At 46.5% G+C, this 18,978-nt stretch overlaps 1 protein-coding gene across 3 annotated transcripts; it reads left to right on the forward strand.

Annotated features, from left to right (window-relative positions):
* Positions 1–189: 189 nt before the first annotated feature.
* Ggcx (gamma-glutamyl carboxylase) lies at positions 190–18,210 on the forward strand. 3 transcript variants are annotated; one of them, XM_059257988.1, is made up of 15 exons: positions 190–302; positions 508–678; positions 3,679–3,837; positions 4,128–4,293; positions 8,366–8,444; positions 9,835–9,941; positions 12,194–12,357; positions 13,082–13,347; positions 13,510–13,641; positions 14,327–14,478; positions 14,902–15,071; positions 15,230–15,360; positions 15,800–15,947; positions 16,104–16,299; positions 16,585–18,210. In XM_059257988.1, the coding sequence occupies exons 1-15, from the start codon at positions 260–262 to the stop codon at positions 16,775–16,777; spliced, it is 2,277 nt and encodes a 758-aa protein (XP_059113971.1). In that variant the 5' UTR covers positions 190–259; the 3' UTR covers positions 16,778–18,210. The 3 variants fall into 3 exon arrangements, with proteins under 3 accessions (XP_059113971.1, XP_059113973.1, XP_059113972.1); XM_059257989.1 differs by lacking the exons at positions 190–302; positions 508–678; positions 3,679–3,837; positions 4,128–4,293 and adding an exon at positions 4,368–5,074; XM_059257990.1 differs by lacking the exons at positions 14,327–14,478; positions 15,230–15,360; positions 15,800–15,947; positions 16,104–16,299; positions 16,585–18,210 and having other exon boundaries at positions 14,902–15,014.
* The last annotated feature ends 768 nt before the right edge of the window (positions 18,211–18,978 follow it).

Genomic DNA, 18,978 nt, shown 5'->3' on the forward strand with positions numbered 1-18,978 from the left:
CTCCCCATGCCCCTGCTCGGCAAGCTCTCTGGGCTCAGCCCGGTGCTCAGGATCTCTCCGCCCCACCCCGCCCCCTCGCCCCGCCCACACGCCTAGCCCCGCCCCACGCCCCTGGTGTTCCGGCCTTTACGACAGTGCGGGCGCTTTCCGGCCTGCCGCGCGTGTGTTGACGTGTCGAGGAGGCGGAGCCTAAGACAGCGAAGGCTTGGGACTCCACTCGCTGGGACCCAGCTGCACAGGCTCATCTGTCCCTGCAGTCATGGCTTTGCACCGTGGCTCTGCACGGGCCGCTACCGCCTCAGGTAGGCCAAGGGTTGGCGAGAGGGACGGTGTCTTAGAAAGGGGCATATTGAGAGAGATGGCAGTCTTAGGAGGATCCTGGAGGAGGGCCTGCGACCCAGAAGCGTTCAGTAGTCCGATCAATGGGAGAATCCAATGGGTAGAGACCCTAGGCTTTGGGGACTTCGGTTTTCCTATGCACACATTTTCCCCACTTCTTGGTTGTAGATAAAGTACAGAAAAACAAGTCTTCGCGGACATCAGGGCTCAGCCAGGGCAGCCGCATGGAGAAACTTTTGGGGTTTGAATGGACAGATTTATCTAGCTGGCAGAGTGTCGTGACTCTGCTTAACCGACCAACGGACCCCGCAAACCTGGCTGTCTTTCGTTTTCTCTTTGGTAAGTTCATTTTCTAGATGGGGATATATTTTGGTTGTGGTTGGGAAAATGACATCCTATTTCTTTTTAAGATTTGTTATTTTGTGTGTGTGTGTGTGTGTGTGTGTGTGTGTGTGTGAATTCACTTTCTATTACTGTGATAAAACACCATGACAAAAAGCAACATGGAAAAGAAAGGGTTTATTTCAGCCTACAGGTGTAGTTCATCATAAAGGGATGTCAGGGCAGGAGTCTGGAGGGCAGAACTGAAGAAGGGACCATGGAAGAACGTTGTTGTTGAGTTGCTCCTCATGGACTCCTCAGCCTGCTTTCTTATACCGCCAGTGATCACCTGCCCACACAGTAGGCAGTGCCCTCCCACGCCAATGCTCACCGGCCAATCTGATCGAGGCATTTTCTCAGTTGAGGTTCCTCTAGATTGTTTTAAATGGACAAGTTTAATCAGGACAGTTTCTGTGTGAATGTATGCCAGGTCTGTGCTTGCTTGTGGAAGTCAGAAGAGGGTGTTGGATTCCCTGGAACTGGAGTTAAAGGCAGTTGTAAGCTGACTGATATGGGTGCTGGGAACTGAACTCTGGTCCTTTGGAAGATCAGTGCATGCTCCTAACTGCTGAGCCATTCTCTTCAGCCCAGTCACCTGTTTCTTGGTTACTTCTTAGATACTCTCTTTTCCTTAGCACTGAAGGTATTGGAATAGTGGAAGAATTCCTTGGAAGTTTAGAATCATACCTGGCCTTGTCACCTCTCATTAGGGTTTAGTGTTCAGAAATGCTTTGATTGAGGCTATATAGGATACATAGATTAGAGGAACGGGTTCAAGCATAGGCACGCCAGGTGTGTGTGTGTGTGTACACATGTGTAGGCCACAGGTCAATGTCAGGTGTTTTCCTTAATCATTTCTCCACCTTATTTTTTTGAGACAGGGTCTCTCCTGAGCCTGGAGCTCACCCATTGAGTTAGACTGGCTGGCCAGCAAATCCCAGGGCTCAGTCATCCTGTCCCCCTGCCTCCACAGCACTGAGATCGCTAGCTACTGGGCTGGGCTTTTTACGTGAGCACTAGGGATCTGAACTCAGGCACTCTTACTTGCAGGAAGCACTTTTGTTTTCACTAACTGCTTGCTCCCCCCAGCTCTCTGTGGTGTTTGAAATGGTCTTACTCCATAGCCCAGGTTTGCCTGGCCTCTTGAGTGCTCTTCTTTCTTCTTGAGTGCTAGGATTACAAACACCAGCACACCTGACAAGGGACCCGTTTTGTTCCTGTTAGGAAGCTGCTTCGGAGCTATGATAAGTCCTTCAGAGAAATAACCGTAACAGCTGACAGAGTTACAGATGTGCCAAGATATTACTCCCTTAAGTCCAGTAGTTCCCAGCTGCAGGCCATTTTGCTCCTTGAAGATATTCTTTTTTTTTTTTTTTTTTTTTTTTAAAGATTTATTTATTATGTATACAGTGTTCTGTCTGCACATATGCCCGCAGGCCAGAGAGGACACCAGATCTCATTACAGATGGTTGTGAGCCACCATGTGGTTGCTGGGAATTGAACTCAGGACCTTTGGAAGAGCAAGCAGTGATCTTAACCTCTGAGCCATCTCTCCAGCCCCCCTTGAAGATATTCTTAATTGTCAGAACGTTTGGAGAAGAGGAATAGGTGGTTGCTGGCATCTGTGCTGGTACCAGGATGCACTAGATATCTTGTCATGAGCAGGTAAATGCCCTACAGATAATTAACCAGACTGGCTAGTGCAACTGCTGCTGGGATTGAGAAACCTTCCCTGAACCTAAACTGGCTTCCAGATCAGAGTGTCCTTATTTATCTTAGTGTGTTGATCAAATACCACTGCTTTCCCGGGTATGTCAGAAGGCAAAAAGAAAAGAAAGAAAGAAATGTTAAGGTCCCTCTGGAACACTTTTTATGGTTCAGTAGACTATCTTTATAGATGTAAATAATTGAACCCCAGCAGTTTCTATAGTGGTTTTTTTTTTTTTAAAAAGAATTATTTATTTATTATGTATACAGAAGAGGGCACCAGATCTCATTACAGATGGTTGTGAGCCACCATGTGGGTGCTGGAAATTGAACTCAGGACCTCTGGACGAGTAGTCAGTGCTTTTAACCTCTGAGCCATCTCTCCAGCCCTCTATAGTGTTTTGTACATAGCTCTTATTTAATCCTATCTTCAACCCTGTAACATTTTGCTATGGTTTGTCTTATTTGTTGTTTCTTTTACTGAGACAGGATCTCACTGTCCTGGATGGCCTACAACTCTCTATGTAGGTCAGGCTGGCATAGAACTCACAGAGATCTGCTTGCCTCTGCCTCCCCAGTGCTGGGATTAAAGGTGTGTTCTAGGAACACTGGCTTCTGAAGTTTTTTAAAGATTTGTTACTGTGTGAGTGTATGCACACACACACTCCCACATGTGTGCACAGGTGAGAGTTCCTGAGCACAGAGGCTAGAAAATGGTCTCTGTCACACTGCACTCACTCGTTCCTTTGAGGCAGAATCTCTCCCTGAGCCCCTGGGGCTTGCAGTTTCTCAACAGGCTAGAAGCTGGTAAAGCCAGCAAGCCTCCTGTTTCCACCCCTTTCACAGCTGGAATTACAGATGTGCATAGAATTCCCAGCTTGTTATGTGAATGCCGGGATCTGAACTCTAGTCCTTGTGACTGCTCAGTTGGGCCATCTCTCCAACCTCTCTACCCCTGCACCAAGTGTGAGCACGGTTGTTACAGGTGGGAATCCGCTCACAGAGCCTTAGGATTTCTCAGACCACACAAGTAGCATAATTCCTAGCACAGAGCAGGCTCAGTACTAATAGTAGTGACTGCTATTTTGGTTTTTTGAGACGGGTTTTTCTCTTTACCTCAGGCTGGAATTGAACTCACTGTGTAGCTCAGGCTGGTGTTAAACTTCAAGTGTGGGGCTGGGCATGCTAAGAGCTGTGTCTTGCCTTGTTAGTGGATGCCTAACAGTTGTCTTCCCCCACTTGCCTTTATAGCGTTCTTGATGCTACTGGACATTCCCCAGGAACGAGGCCTTAGCTCCTTGGACCGAAAGTACTTGGATGGGTTGGATGTGTGCCGCTTCCCCTTGCTGGATGCTTTGCGCCCGCTGCCACTTGACTGGATGTATCTTGTCTACACCATCATGTTTCTGGGTGAGGGGAACTGGGTGCTGGGGGTCTGAACCAGGGAGAGTTGACTGGCCTGTCGGAAACTCACCAGAAGCAGGCTGGTGAGCCACGGATGTCTGTATCACTTCTGCTGTGGTTCAGCTTCATGCCGCTCATCTCTGTGTCATGTGAGCCGTCATGACCCCATTACCCTTCTTTCATTTCGTTCTCTGCTTGATTATAAAATGCCTGCTGACTTTTCTTAATTTCAGTCCCAGGGAAGCAGGGCCTGTGGTGATAATTTGACCTTGAATCCTCTCCTCACAAACCCGTAGGGGCTCTGGGCATGTTGCTGGGCCTGTGCTACCGGCTAAGCTGTGTGTTATTCCTGCTCCCGTACTGGTACGTGTTTCTCCTGGACAAGACGTCGTGGAACAACCACTCCTATCTGTATGGTCTGTTGGCCTTTCAGTTGACATTCATGGATGCAAACCACTACTGGTATGTGCCTTGGGAAATAATAGGGATACGGATGCTTACTGGAGGGGGTAGGCAGTGAAGTCCTAAAAATTGTCCAATAGGCACAATTTTTATTGGTGTTTTGATCTTTTGGGAGTGGGGATTTGAGGTGGGATTTGTATTGCTGTATGTCAGGCTGGTCTGGAACTCACTGTGTAGTCTAGGCTGGCCTTGGACTTCTGTTCTCCTGTCCTAGCCTGAGGGCTGGAATTACAAGTGTGAGCCACCATGCTGGCTCAAAGACATATTTTTAACCAAGTTTTGCAAAGTATGGTCTGAGATCATACTCTGACCTGGATGGATTCGGGAGAGCCTGTTCTCTTTCCTCCGTGTGGGTTCTGGGCATCCAGCTGAGGTAGGCTCGATGGGGAGGGCCCTTATTTGCTTGGCTCTATTACTTGCCTGGCTTGGATGGATTTGGGGAGGGGAAGGGCCAGCAAACTGGGTGATTGGAGTGACCTAGGAAAATGGCTCCACCCCACTCCTTCACTTTTTCCCTATCTCTCCAGGTACCTTGATATATCCACTCCTGTATCCCTCTTAGAAGAAGAGAAGACTAAAGCCAGATATAACTGTTTTCAGATACTCCAGGGCTGCAGGCTTGACTTTCTGTGTGTGAGCCAGCCCAGAGAGGCAGAGTGATAGCCAAACGTAGACGTTGCTGTGAGGTGGAAATGATAGCAGATACCAAGAGGAGAGGGCCACCAGGGTTGCCCAGCAGTGCTGTCCTAGGAGAAAGTAACCCACTCCGTCTCTGGCCTAGGTGACCATCTATCAGGGGAGGTGGGGGAGAGCCTTGGAGCCAGGGTGGTGGGGCAGGAGACCTTGGGGAGATTTTTCCTGTTAGTGAGAGGTAGCTGTGGAAGCTCAGTGAGCTAGATGGAGATGGCTCACCACTGATGCACGAGTGTGTAGTTCTCTCCCATAAAGCTTTGTGTGTGTACACATGGGCTGCGGATTGCCCCTGGCCTCCCGCATGCTGAGCATGTCCACTCCCACCAGGCCCTGGCCCCCATCTTTGTCAAACTTGAAACCCATTCACGATGTCTTGCTTTGATCATAGAGAATTAAGAGGTCATTTTGACAGATACCTCCCACTTCCAAGTTCCATTTTTATGATTTTTAGACATTTTGAAAAAAAAAAATACCTATCACATACTCAGGGCTTTGTATGTGGCAGGCATATTTAAATATTTTTTCCTCATTAACCCTATGAAAAGTCAGGTTTGGTTGCTCATGCCCAGCACTTTGGGATGCCAAGGCAAGAGGATTGCTTTCAACTAGAGGCCAGCTTGGGATATAGATAGATAGGTAGATAGACAGACAGACAGACAGACAGACAGATAGAGGGAAAATGAAGACTCTGCCTAAGTTTACACAGCAGGGAGGAAGCAGATGGGCTTCGTTGTCCTTGACTGCAGGTCTAGGTCTTTCAATCACAGTGTAAGCCACGTTCTCCCCCACTTCTTCAAAACCTGTTTCATTTCCGCTTCAGAATAAGTCTGGTGTTAATGTTCTAGCTTTTTCAGTTCTCTCTCAGGATAAGATTTAAAATCAGTATCTTCCAGCACTGGATCCTGGTATCATTTTATAAATGTTCATTTATGCTCTGCATTATTTTGCTGGGGAGTATTTTGAACTAATTTTTCCTTTTTTACCCCTATGGAAGTGGGAGTCAAACTCAGGGCCTTGTACATGCTAAGTAAGTGCTCAGTCTCTGGACTACTCCCCCCCCCCCCATAAGATAATATACTGTATCGCTGAATGTGATGGTGCACACCTTTATTCTTGGCATTGAAGAGGCAGAGGCTTGAAGATTATAGCTTGGGCTACGTGGTGACTTCTAGGCCAGCCTGGGCTACAAAGTAAGACCTTGTCTCAAAACACCATAACAAAATAAAAGATATTGCAGTGTGTATTTCTGTGTGTGCATGTGTTTATGCACCTCTGTATCTGTGTTTTAATTTTATTTCATGTGTGTATATATTTATCCTACATGTATGTATGTGTACTATGTGTGTTCCTATGCCCATGGAGGTCAGAACATGGCACTGGATTTCCTGAAATTGGAGTTACAGACAGTTGTGAGCTGCCACATGGGTGCTGGGAGTTGAACCCAGGTCCTCTAGGAGAGCAGCTAGTGCTTTTAACCATCTTTCCAGTCCCCCATTTTGTGATTTTATTATTTATTTATTTACTTTATTCTTTTTTTGTGTGTGTGACATAGTTTCACTATATAGTTCTAAAACTTGCTATGTAAACCAAGCTGGCCTCGAACTCATGAGTGCTAGGACTAAAAATGTGTGCACCATGCCCAGTCTATTTTTATTTTTTAATTGTTTTTTTTTTTTTTTTTTTTTTTTTTGAGACAGGGTTTCTCTGTGTAGCTTTGTGCCTTTCCTGGAACTCACTCTGTAGCCCAGGCTGGCCTCGAACTCACGGAGATCCACCTGGCTCTGCCTCCCGAGTGCTGGGATTAAAGGCGTGCGCCACCACCGCCCGGCTATTATTTTTTAATTATATTTATTATTATCATGTTCCATATTACATGGAAACACAGGATACAGGAGAACAAGGGTATACATACTGTGGTGTATGTGTAGAGGTCAGGTTTTTGTGGGCTCCAGGAGTAAACTGTAGTTGCTGACCTGAGCCATTTCTCCAGCCCACCCCTTTAGATTTCTCAAGCACTCCCTCAGATTTGTTTCTCCTTGTCCTTTCTATTATAGCTTTGAACCTGATGTGACTCTTTAGGACAAACTGAAGAGTGAGCTAATAGAAACCACTGTGTGTGTGGGTTTGAGTCAGGCTATCATTGTATGTAGATCGTACTGGCTCCAGACTTGAGCAGTTCTCCTGCCTCTGCCTCCAAGTGCTGGAGTTGTAGGCATGCGCCACTATACCTGCTACACTGAAGTTCTTGTTCGTTTGTTTGTTTGAAGACAGGGTTTCTCTGTGTAGCAGCCCTCGCCATTCTGGAACTCACTCTAGACCAGGCTGGCCTCAAACTCACAGAGATCTATCTGCCTCTGCCTCCCAAGTGCTGGGATTAAAGGTGTGCGCCACCATGCCCAGCAAGTATTTATTCTTATGATTTACTGTAGACAGTGTTTAACTTAGGGTTCAACTTTAGTGTCTTTCGACGTGGTGGTGAGAGCATACCCGTTCTCTCTCACTTAGTTGGCACAGTGTTCAACCAAATAGCCAATGCTTTAATTATTAAATATTTGTCCTGGATGACCTTGCCCAACTGCAGGCTATTGTCAGTGTTCTGAGCACATTTAACACACCGTGTAGGCTATGCTTGTGATATCTAGTAGGTTATGTATATCAAATACATTTTCAAATTAAGGCTATTTTCAGCTTCTAAAGGGTGTATTGGGATATTACTTTATAAGCTACAGAACATCTATAATAGTATTCTCTCATGATCTTAATAGTAATTACCATTACAGTGTACTCATATTGCCTAGCATGGTGGTACACTCCTGCAATTCTAGCACTTGGGAAGTGAAGGCAGGAAGATTAGGAGTTCAAGGCCAATTTCGGTTACCTAGTGAGTTTGAGGCCAGTTTGAGATATGAGACCCCTTCTTCTCAACATCATGTCCCAGAAGGATTTACTCATGTGTTTCATGAGGTCCTCAGAATAGCCCAGAGAATCAGGGAGGGCATGAGAGCTTGCTCTTTTTCCTTCCTTCCTTCCTTCCTTCCTTCCTTCCTTCCTTCCTTCCTTCCTTTTTCCTTCCCTCCTGTTTCCTTCCCTCCTTCCTCTTCCCTCCCTTCCTCCCTCCCTCTCTCTTTCTTTTTTGTTTTTTGAGACAGAGTTCCTTTGTGTAGCTCTGGCTATCCTGGGGACTAGCTCTGTAGACTAGGCTGTCCTCAAACTCAGAGTTCCTCCTGCCTCTGCCTCCCAAGTGCTCAGATTAAAGTCGTGCACCACCATTGCCCAGCTTGAGAGCTATTTCTGAGGTAGATACATCTGGCCTGATTGGAGGGTGGGAATGTAGCTGGACTAAGAAGCCTTCCTTGATGTTTTCACCTCCTTCCTATAGGTCTGTGGATGGCCTGCTGAATGCCCAAAAGAAAAATGCCCACGTTCCCCTTTGGAACTACACGGTCCTAAGAGGCCAGGTATGGAACCTTGTGCGTGTGTGTATGTGTGTGTGTGTGTGTGTGTGTGTGTGTACACCTTCCACCTGGATCAAGCCCAGTCTCTATTTCTTTGTTGTTTGATGCTACCTAGCTGGCTGGCCCATGAGCTTCTAGGGATCCCCTGTGTCCATCTCCCATCTTACTGTAGGATGCTGCAAACACAGATACACAGTACTATGCCTTACTTTACATGAATTCTGGGGATTCAAACGTGGACCCGCATGCATTTGTGGAGAATGCTCTACCCACTGTGTACCTCCCAGCCAAGGTGGGGAAGGGGCTCCTTGTGAGCTGTTAATAGTCAGCAGTGGTCAGAGGCCCTTTTCTCTGCCTCCTCAGATTCTTTCTTGTTTTTAAAAAATGTTTATTTATATAGCTGGGCTTGGTTGTACACACTTTTAATCCCAGCCCTCAGGAGGCAGAGGCAGGGGATCTCTGTGAGTTTAAGGCCATCCTGGTCTACATACTGAGTTCCAGGAAAGCCAGGACTATACAGTGAGACCTGATCTCAAAATAAAATTATTAATTTATTGTGTGTGTGCATGTACTGCAGCATACATGTGGAAATCAGAGGATAACTTTGGGGAGTTGGGTCCCTCCTTCTACTGTGTTGAGGTAGGATGTCTCTTGATGTTTCTCCCCTGCTGCAATACTCCAGGCTAGCTGACCCAAAAGCTTCTAGATGGTTCTCCTGTCTCTGTCTCCCATCCCTGGAGCAGTGATTACAGATATGCCCCCTGCATCTTTTTCACATTGGTAATTGAATTCAGGTTGTCAGCCCTGTACCACAAGCACTTCTACCCACTAAGCCATCTTGTTGGCACTGGATGTTTCTTTGTTCCTTTTGCTAGAAAGCTAGATGGGCCCTCCATTTTTTCCAATTCCCCAGTCCCTGAGTTCTCATCCCATCGTGGAATGAATAGTACCTTGTCTATTGGGTTAGACTCCTCATGAGATAATCACTTCTGTGCTTTTATTACTTTTTCCTTTGTGCCTAATGTGCCTGGCATAGGTAGATTTTTTTTAAAGAGCTTGTTGGATGAGTGACTGTGAGACGGAAGGTTAGAGGAATGGATTTGTTCTTTCTTGGGTACTGGCTGAGATGAGAACTTTCATTCTTTAAATTTTTTTTTAAAGTTACTTTTATTTTTATTTTTGTATGCATGTGTGCTTGTCTGTGTGTGTACCATGTGCATGCAGTGCTTACATGAAGAAGAAGATGCCCTAGAACTGGAGTTAGAGGTGGTTGTGCTGGGAACCAAACCCAGATCCTCTGCAAGAGCAGCAAGTCCTTAACCGCAGAGCTTTCTGGGAAAAAACAAGGATTCTTTGTTTGCTTAAACATTCATGCTGCATGTTATGTTTACAGATCTTCATTGTGTATTTCATTGCGGGTGTGAAAAAGCTGGATGCAGACTGGGTTGAGGGCTACTCCATGGAACACTTGTCCCGGCATTGGCTCTTTAGTCCCTTCAAGTGAGTAGAGTCAAGGTAGGGGCCTTTTTGGGTTCCGTGTACTGAGTGGGTGATTCATCTGTCGGGTCTGCGTAACACATGCCTGACATTTGCCTTGTCTCCCTATTCAGCCAAATGCAGAGTCAATGATAGTCAGAGATGGGGCCCAGCCGCCTCTGGGAGACTCTGCTATAGATGGTCAAAAAGAGAAAGGATCAGAATTGGGAGACGTAGTGTCCCACTTTGCTTTCAGTTGCTGTGATAAGACCATGACCAAAAACAACTTGGGGAGAAAGAGGTTTATTTGCCTCCCACATCTAGTCCATCCTAATCCTCAGCTGTCACTGAGGGAAGCCAAGGCAGGAACTTAGCAGAGCAGGAACCTGGAGGCTGGAGCAGAAGCAGAGACTGTTGAGGAATGCTGCATACTGGCTTGTTTCTCATGGCTTACTCAGTTTTTCTCTTTTGAAAGAAAAATTTTGTTTATGTGTCTACTGTTTTGCCTGTAAGTGTAACACATGGGTGCCTGGTGTTGATGGAATCTAGAAGAGGGCATCAGATCCTCTGGGACTGGAGTTACAGATTTGAGCCACCATGTGGGTGCTGGGACTCAAGCCTGGGTACTCTAGAAGAGCAGCCAGTATTAACTGTTCACTCATCTCTCCAGGCCTGTCAGCTTGCTTTCTTATACCAGGACCACCTGCTCAGAGGTGCCACTGTCCATAGTTGACTGGGTCCTCCCACATCAGTCAATCAAGAAAATGCCCCGAAAGACTTTCCTCTAGTCCCTCAGTTAGGTTTCCTCCTCCCAGATGACTCCATCCTGTGCAATGTGACAGTGACCTAGGCAGCACACTTGGTCAATGAGCCAGGACCCAGCAGTTACCTTGGGTGGCAGTGGGAGTTGCTTGTGTCCTTGCCTTGTCAACTTCCATTTTTTGAAATTTTTATTACATTTTGACAGTACTGAGGATTGAACTTGGGGTCTCATACATGTAAGGCAAGCATCCCGGCCCTGAACCCACTCTTTATTGTGTTTTATTTTTTTAATCTTTTGGAAACGGGGTCTCACCATGTAGGCCTGGCTGGTCTGGACCTTACTATGTAGACCAGGCTGGCCTTGAGATCAGAGCTCCTCTGCCTCCTGAGTGCTAGGATTAAAGGCGGTGTAACCACAGTCTTCTGTAGGAGCTCCTCAGACAGTTTAGTAGAGACAGACAGTGCTGCTCCTGCACGGCCGAGCAGTTGTTACCAACTCTAAAACAGCTCCATCTGTGAGTTTTCCTTCCCTCCCGACTCCAGGCTTAGTAGCAAACACCTTTGTCCACTGAACCATCTCACCAGCCCAAAACAGTCAGCATTTTAAAACAAGTTTGTTCTTTGTCTTTTGAGAAAAGATATCCTGGGCTGGCCTCCAGCTCCCTGAGGATGAACTTGAACTTCCTGATCTTCTTGCTTCTGCCTCCCAAGGGTTAGGATTACAGGTGTGCACTGCCACATCCAGTTTTATGAAGTTTTGGGGACCAGCCCTGGCACTCACCTTTTTTTTTCCCTCCCAATTTAACTTTTTTTTAATTGATTCTTTGTGGATTTCACATCATGCATCTTTATCCCACTCATCTCCCTGTCCCTTCCCATCCACCCTCTACCCTTGCAACCTCCCTCCCAGGATAAGACAAAATAAAATTTAAAAGAAAAGAGGAAAAGAAAGAAAAGAAAAATCATTGTGGACGCTGTAGCGGGACACAGTGAGTCACACACTATGCCCTTTGGTCATCTATCATTACTTGCGAGTGTTCATTGCAATGAGTCACTGGTCTAGTTTGAGGCGTCTGGTTTATGCTACACCATAGATACTGGGCTCTCACTGGGACTCCTCTTGGATATCCTGTTGTTGTCCTGTGTCATGCAGATCCTGCCTCTTTGGGCCTTCAGGGCCAGCCCCTTCATGCCCAGCACTCACCTTTCAATGCTTCTCATTTATGACTTCCATGAGGAACTGGCTCCCTGCAGTATACTTTTCCATCAAATTTTATCCTAGAAGATTGGGCTTTACTCATCACACAAGGGATATTTAAAAAAAAAGGACATCTGAAAATGTCAAGGGGTTGGTAAGCTCCAATGTAGAACATTTTTATGGGTGCATTTGGGGCTTAGCTGTTGTACCCCACTGGTGGGCAGATCCTTCATCAGGGACAAGTTGCTAAGGCAACTAGTACTTCAGTTGTGCTGTGATTGCTGGGTCACTCTGGCTTTTGTCTCTGTGTCTGCAGGCTGGTGTTGTCTGAGGAGCTAACAAGCCTGCTGGTGGTGCACTGGTGTGGCCTTCTCCTTGACCTCTCAGCTGGCTTCCTGCTCTTTTTTGATGCCTCGAGATCCATTGGCCTCTTCTTCGTGTCCTACTTCCACTGCATGAATTCGCAGCTCTTCAGCATAGGTCAGTACCTGCCGCTTGGTAGGAAGCAATGACTGCAGAGCTGTGCGGAACACCTGGAGAGAGGCATTGTCTGTGGGTGGGAGGTGGTGGTGGGTCAGGAGCTAAGCTGAACCCAGTATAGTCACTGTGAAGTAGGAGTAAGTAAGGGTGAGAGGATTGGGACCTCAGGGACAACATGTTGCACAGTGAGGGTCTGCAGGGAGAACAAGTTAAGCATTTCCTTCAGGGCCAGGCACGCAGCTCAGCTGCTCCAGTGCTTCCCTAGTGTGCACAGAGTCCTAGGGTCCATCCCCAGCACCACACACAACCAGGTGTGATGGCATTCACCTCTTGTCCCAGCACTCGGGAAATAGAGTGAGAAAGATTAGGTCAAGGTAATCCTTAGCCACATAATGAGTTCTAGGCCAGCATAGGCACATGAGACTCTGTCTCAAGAAAATGAAGATGAGCCGGGCGGTGGTGGCGCAAGCCTTTAATCCCAGCACTCGGGAGGCAGAGGCAGGCGGATCTCTGTGAGTTCGAGGCCAGCCTGGGCTACCAAGTGAGTCCCAGGAAAGGCGCAAAGCTACACAGAGAAACCCTGTCTCGAAAAACAAAAAACAAAAAAAAAAAAAAGAAAAGAAAATGAAGATGGAGCTCATTAAAGTAAAATATGTTAGAGGTACTTCATAAGGGAAGCTGGTAGGGAGAGCCTGACCATATTGACATGTCTCTGCTTTCCTAGGTATGTTTCCCTATGTCATGCTGGCCAGCAGCCCCCTCTTCTGCTCAACCGAATGGCCTCGGAAGCTGGTAGCTCGATGCCCCAAAAGGCTGCAAAAGCTGCTGCCCACCAAAGATGCTCCTCAGCCCAGTGCTTCCTGTGTGTATAAGAGAGCCCGTGCCAGAGCTGGTCCAAAGGTGGGGCTGCGCCACCAGCTGGGAGCGGTCTTCACCCTGCTCTACCTTCTGGAGCAGCTCTTCCTGCCGTATTCCCACTTCCTCACCCAGGTTTGTTCCTTAATACATGCCTCAGAGGCTGAGCTTGGACTGTGGCGGATGCGGCAGGATTAGGGAAGGGAGGGCTTGGCTTTACAGCTCTTCCCTTTTGGAGGATGAGGTTGGGTTGAGAGGCACTAAGCTGATGCTCTCTGCTCTGCTCTGCCCTCCCAGGGTTACAACAACTGGACAAATGGGCTGTACGGCTATTCCTGGGACATGATGGTACACTCGCGCTCCCACCAGCATGTAAAGATCACCTACCGTGATGGCCTCACTGGCGAGCTTGGCTACCTTAACCCTGGGGTGAGACATCTGATGCTGCACTTTATTTGGTCCTGTACATACCATCAAGTAAAACAAATTTGGGTCTCTGTACTTTCTCCAAAACCAGACAGAACCTTTTTTTGGTGCTAGACCCAGGGCCTGACACATGTTAAGTGTATATTCTACCATTGAGCTATAGCCTCATCCCTGGGTCTTTTGTAGTTTAAAAAAAATGTATTGTGTATGTGTATGTGTATGTGTATGTGTACGTGTGTACGTACATGAGAGACAGATAGACAGGTGCATGTGGAGACAACTTTGTGGAGTCAGTTATTTCTACCACTTTGTGTGTTCTGGTAACTTAAGTCATCAAGGTTTCATGGCAAATGTTTTTAACATGATGAACCATCTCGCCAGACCATATTTTTAATTAATTAAGCCAGAGTCTTTCTGTGTAGCCCAGGCTGGTCCCTTTTCAGCTATAATGTCTAGTGCTGGACTTTTTATTTTTTAACGTGGATAGAGATGTCATTGTTTTGAATTAAGATTATGTTTTGGAAAGGTAAGTAAATACCTAGTAATGAAAAATTCACACCTGAAGACAAGTTCCTTTTTTTCCCCTCCTGCTCAAATTAGGCAGAGGCAGAGATTTTTGTGTTATTGGCAGTGCATGTCTTGGAGGTTGACAGTGACAAAGTGGGACTAATATGGGGGTTTGGGGCAGGTATTCACACAGAGCCGGCGATGGAAGGACCATGCAGACATGCTGAAGCAATATGCCACTTGCCTGAGCCTCCTGCTTCCCAAGTACAATGTCACTGAGCCCCAGATCTACTTTGATATCTGGGTCTCCATCAATGACCGCTTCCAGCAGAGGTGGGCAAGGGGAGCAGAGACAGGGAAAGATGAAGCACAGCTCTTTTTGTCAAGATGAAAAGCTGATGTCTCCTCATGTTGTCTTGCTTTTTACAAGGCTGTCTCAGGCTAGTGCATGTCGGGGTTGATCTGGTTGTGGGCATAGCTGGTTATGTCCAGCAGGGGGCACCATCATCCAGGAGAAAGTGAACTGACTGTTCTTTCAGACACTGTTAACACAATGCCTTCTCCTCAGGTGGCCACTAACGCACATTCTTTCCCATCTCTCTGTCATGGACTGGCAATAACATGCTGACAGTAGGCATTGCTCCTTTTGGGAACTCCTATTCCCTCTCCATGGGTCCAGTGAAGAAAGGAACAGAAAGAAGAAGTCTGGTGGGTGGGTGGCCACTGCCTCCTTAGAACATGGTTTCCTTTTTTAAGGCTTTTTGACCCTCGTGTGGACATCGTGCAGGCTGTCTGGTCCCCCTTCCAGCGCACACCTTGGGTGCAGCCACTCCTGATGGACTTGTCTCCCTGGAGGACCAAGTTACAGGACATTAAGAGCAGTCTGGACAACCACACTGAGGTGGTCTTCATTGCAGATTTCCCTGGTATGGAGGAAAGTGAGGGGAGAGTCTGCTCTTTCCTTGACTTCCTTGACCAGAGACATTGCATATGATGGGGGAGGGAGGGGACTCTGGAGGTGATGGTGGTGAAAATCTGTTCTGCTGGGATGGGGTGGGGTGGTGAACTCTCTTGCCTCTGGCAGGTCTTCACCTGGAGAATTTTGTGAGTGAAGACCTGGGCAACACTAGCATCCAGCTGCTGCAGGGAGAGGTCACTGTGGAACTGGTAGCAGAACAGAAAAACCAGACTCTTCAGGAGGGAGACAAAATGCAGGTATTTGCTGGGGCCAATAGTGACAGCGGCTGGGGACTTAGTACTACCAAACAAAACTTTAGAAGTGGTATGAAGTTTAGGTAAGCAGGGTTCATTTGTTACAAAGAAATCCTTATCAGCGCAGTAATGTAGTGGGGGCTCAGAAAGCAAGGGCTTCATCGGAAGCCCTTGCCTATCAACTTCAGGACTTGGGAGGCTGAGGCAGGAAGACTGAGAATTCCAGGCCAGCCTGGACTACATAGTGAGATCAAAACTCAAAACACAACACCGGAAGAAGAAAAAAAAGGAGCCCTGAGGCTGTGAACAACTTTATCCAGATTCTAGAGGCCATTATTTCAACTCCAAGACACAGGAAAAGAGAGTGCCAGCAGGGTTAGAGTAGGGAGGCCATAGGCTAGCTAGGGAGGTTAGAGTTGAATGTATCTCGTTCCCCCATCAGTTGCCTGCTGGAGAGTACCACAAAGTCTATACTGTATCATCTAGTCCTTCCTGCTACATGTACGTCTATGTCAACACTACAGAGGTCGCCCTGGAGCAAGACCTGGCATATCTGCAAGAATTAAAGGAGAAGGTGGAGAACGGAAGTGGTGAGTGCATGGAGGGGTGACGGAGAGAGTGCCTGGTTTCGGAAGTCAGGGCTCTAGGTTCTAACCAGTAAAGGGAGTGCTTGAAGCCTCTAGTTGAGGGAAATGGCTGAGGGAGAGAGTGGTCCATCTCAGGTTCTTTTGCTGTCTTCTGGACAGAAACGGGGCCTCTGCCTCCAGAACTTCAGCCTCTTTTGGAAGGGGAAGTAAAAGGGGGCCCTGAGCCAACACCTTTGGTCCAGACCTTTCTAAGACGGCAGCGGAAACTCCAAGAAATTGAACGCCGGCGAAATAGCCCTTTGCATGAGCGACTCCTGCGGTTCTTGCTGCGAAAGCTGTATGTCTTCCGACGCAGGTGAGTTCACTCACACAGCATTGTCAATGCTGTCAGATGTTTGCAAGTTGGTCACTTTACCCTCCTCACCCACCTCTTCTTTTTATCTGTAACCTTTCCATGGTTATTCCTATTCTACCCTAGAATATGTCAGGCTTCGGAGGGAGCAGGGTCCTTGCATTTAGGAAGGTTAATAAAGTAGATGTCTGTGTCCCCAGGTGAATGGGTCTAAGACCAAGTGTTTCCTGAGGGCTTTGTTGGAATTATGTAGAAACATAAATTTGGACTGTTTTACCTTTCTTTCAGCTTCCTGATGACTCGAATTTCACTCCGAAATCTGCTCTTAGGCCGCCCTTCCCTAGAGCAGCTAGCCCAAGAGGTGACATACGCAAACCTGCGACCGTTTGAACCAGTTGATGAGTCGAGTGCTTCCAACCCCGACTCTTCAAACCCGAACCCTTCAGAGCCAGATGCTGAGCATGTTCACTCGGAGTTGTGAGGAAGTCCAGATGTTCTGTGGAGGTGTGGGGACAGCCTGCTACAGGTTGCTGCCTATGCAAAGGATATTTATTGGAGAAATATCATCTATTTTGAGACAGGCTTTTACAATACAGCCCAGGCTGGCCTCCAACTCATGGTAGTTCCTCTGCTTCAGCCTCTGAGTGGTTACATGTACATCACCAAACCTAGTTTTTTTCCTTTTACATTCCCCCCTCTTATAAGTTCTTTAAGATGATAGCTTATAGAATCCAAGGCAACAGAGAAGAATTTGAAGAATTGAAGGCTCTTTTTAGAGGCAATATGAACTATCCTCTTACAGTAAAAGGTTTGTTTTTTCCTTTTTTCCCCCTCAAGACAGGGTTTCTCTGTGTAGCCCTGGCTGTCTTGGAACTGTCTGTAGACCAGGCTGAGCTTGAACTCAGAAATTCACCTGCCTTTGCCTCCCAAGTGTTGGGATTAAAGGTATGCACCACCGCCGCCTGGTTTATAAAAGTCATTTTTAAGCTGGTTCTTTAGGAAAAGGAATGTACCACAATGAAAATAGCTGAACCCAGGTGTTTGCTATGTGCCTGGTACTGTTTGAAGCAGTGTACCTGAATTATCATACTCAGTACTTTAAGAAGCATTGATCTTAAATGCTTAAATTTTACCTTTGGAGAAAGGAAAGCAAGTAAAATTTACCTAAAGGCATCCAGGAATGGGTTGACAATTTGAACTGAAATCTGTTGGACTTAAGGTCTCATGTGCTGCTGTTTAATGCTTTTCAGAACCACTGACAGTAAAGCTGAAGCAGTATAGCTTAAAACTAGTGTTAATCTGATTAGGATGGTCAGGTACTAAATGCACAAAGTAATTATATTTACAACTCAAGTTTTTCAGGAGCAGTGGTATCAGAATAGCACTACTAAATAGGGAAGCCAGATGGCTTGCTTTAGTATAAATCAGCTTAGTGAATGGCAGCTCTCTAAGCCATGACTGAGTCATAAGCCTTGAGGTTTTCCTTTTCCTTACAGTGTCAAGCCCTATCACGTCTTCTATTCAACCTTTCTATTTCTACTATCGGCCTATTCCTTTACCCTTTAGACTGCAATCTATTTAGGGATAGGCCAAGGCAGGGCCACCATCTTTTTTTGCACAGGTTGGGACCAAGTATGGAGACCCAAAGTCCCTCTTAATGCATACAAAACATTTTATATAGGCTACTGATGGCCACGCAGAGAGCTCTGATCATTTTCTCAAACAGGAAAAACACTAGTTTGCTTCCTTACGTAACACCATGAACACACCTTGGCACTATGTCCTTTCCAAGTTCAGCTACTTCCTTATTCCCTTAACCTGTCACCTTTGACTAGCAAGAAAAGCATTTTTGTTCGGGAGGGGTGTCTTTCAAACTTGTGCTGAGAAATGAACCCAGGTTTCATGCAAAGTACTTAGCTTTCAAACTTGTGCTGAGAAATGAACCCAGGTTTCATGCAAAGTAGTTTGTAGAAAGATGCTGCTTCCATGCTCATTTACCACCTGACTTTTTCCCAAGAAAAATGTTGGGGTGAATTAAGTAGAGATGGGGGCATTACTAATAATTTAAGTTGCTTGGGGCTAGAGATGGAGCTCAGTTGATAGAGGGTTAGTTTACCATGCATGTTTGATCTCAGCACTGTGTAAGTGGAGCTCTATGATACGTATCTGTGACCTCAGCATAGAGGCAGGAAGATCAGTTCAAAGCCAGCATGGGGAGAGGTGAAACTATCTGGTTGAAGGAAGTTTATTAGCATTGCCAGAGAAACTAGACTCTCCAACTACAATTGTTCTGGCAATGGATTGTTGATGTCTTTTTAAAAGCCAAGGGGCCTACCATTATACATGTAGCAAAATAAAAAAATGCAAATTTCCTTTCAATGTTAAGAATTTGTACCCCATGTTACTATCTCTAGTGTATACTTTATGCTTGTCCTTAGCTCTGAACCCACTTCCAAGGTTTTTACTTTTTCTTGTTTTCCCTGTCTAGCTAGTGTTCATGTACCTAGTATTTTTAGGACATACTCTGCCCTAAGTCACTGTTGTAGTCTGAGGGCCAGAGATCTTGTAAGCACATCTATGCAGTTCAGCAATTCTGAGATGGCCTCACTTAGACCAGGCTATCCCCAAAGATAAATTCTGTAGCAGAGGATAATCTTGAACTCTCAATCAGCTGGCATTGCA

The sequence above is a fragment of the Peromyscus eremicus genome, chromosome 3 (genome assembly GCF_949786415.1).
Source record: "Peromyscus eremicus chromosome 3, PerEre_H2_v1, whole genome shotgun sequence".
Lineage (NCBI taxonomy): Eukaryota > Metazoa > Chordata > Mammalia > Rodentia > Cricetidae > Peromyscus > Peromyscus eremicus.

Excerpts from the sequence above, each read along its gene's own strand:
- Ggcx (XM_059257988.1), top strand. The coding sequence starts at position 260 with ATGGCTTTGCACCGTGGCTCTGCACGGGCCGCTACCGCCTCAG. Across the intron at positions 4,294-8,365 it reads ATGGATGCAAACCACTACTG|GTCTGTGGATGGCCTGCTGA; the intron begins GTATGTGCCTTG and ends TCCTTCCTATAG. Across the intron at positions 15,072-15,229 it reads CTTCATTGCAGATTTCCCTG|GTCTTCACCTGGAGAATTTT; the intron begins GTATGGAGGAAA and ends TGCCTCTGGCAG.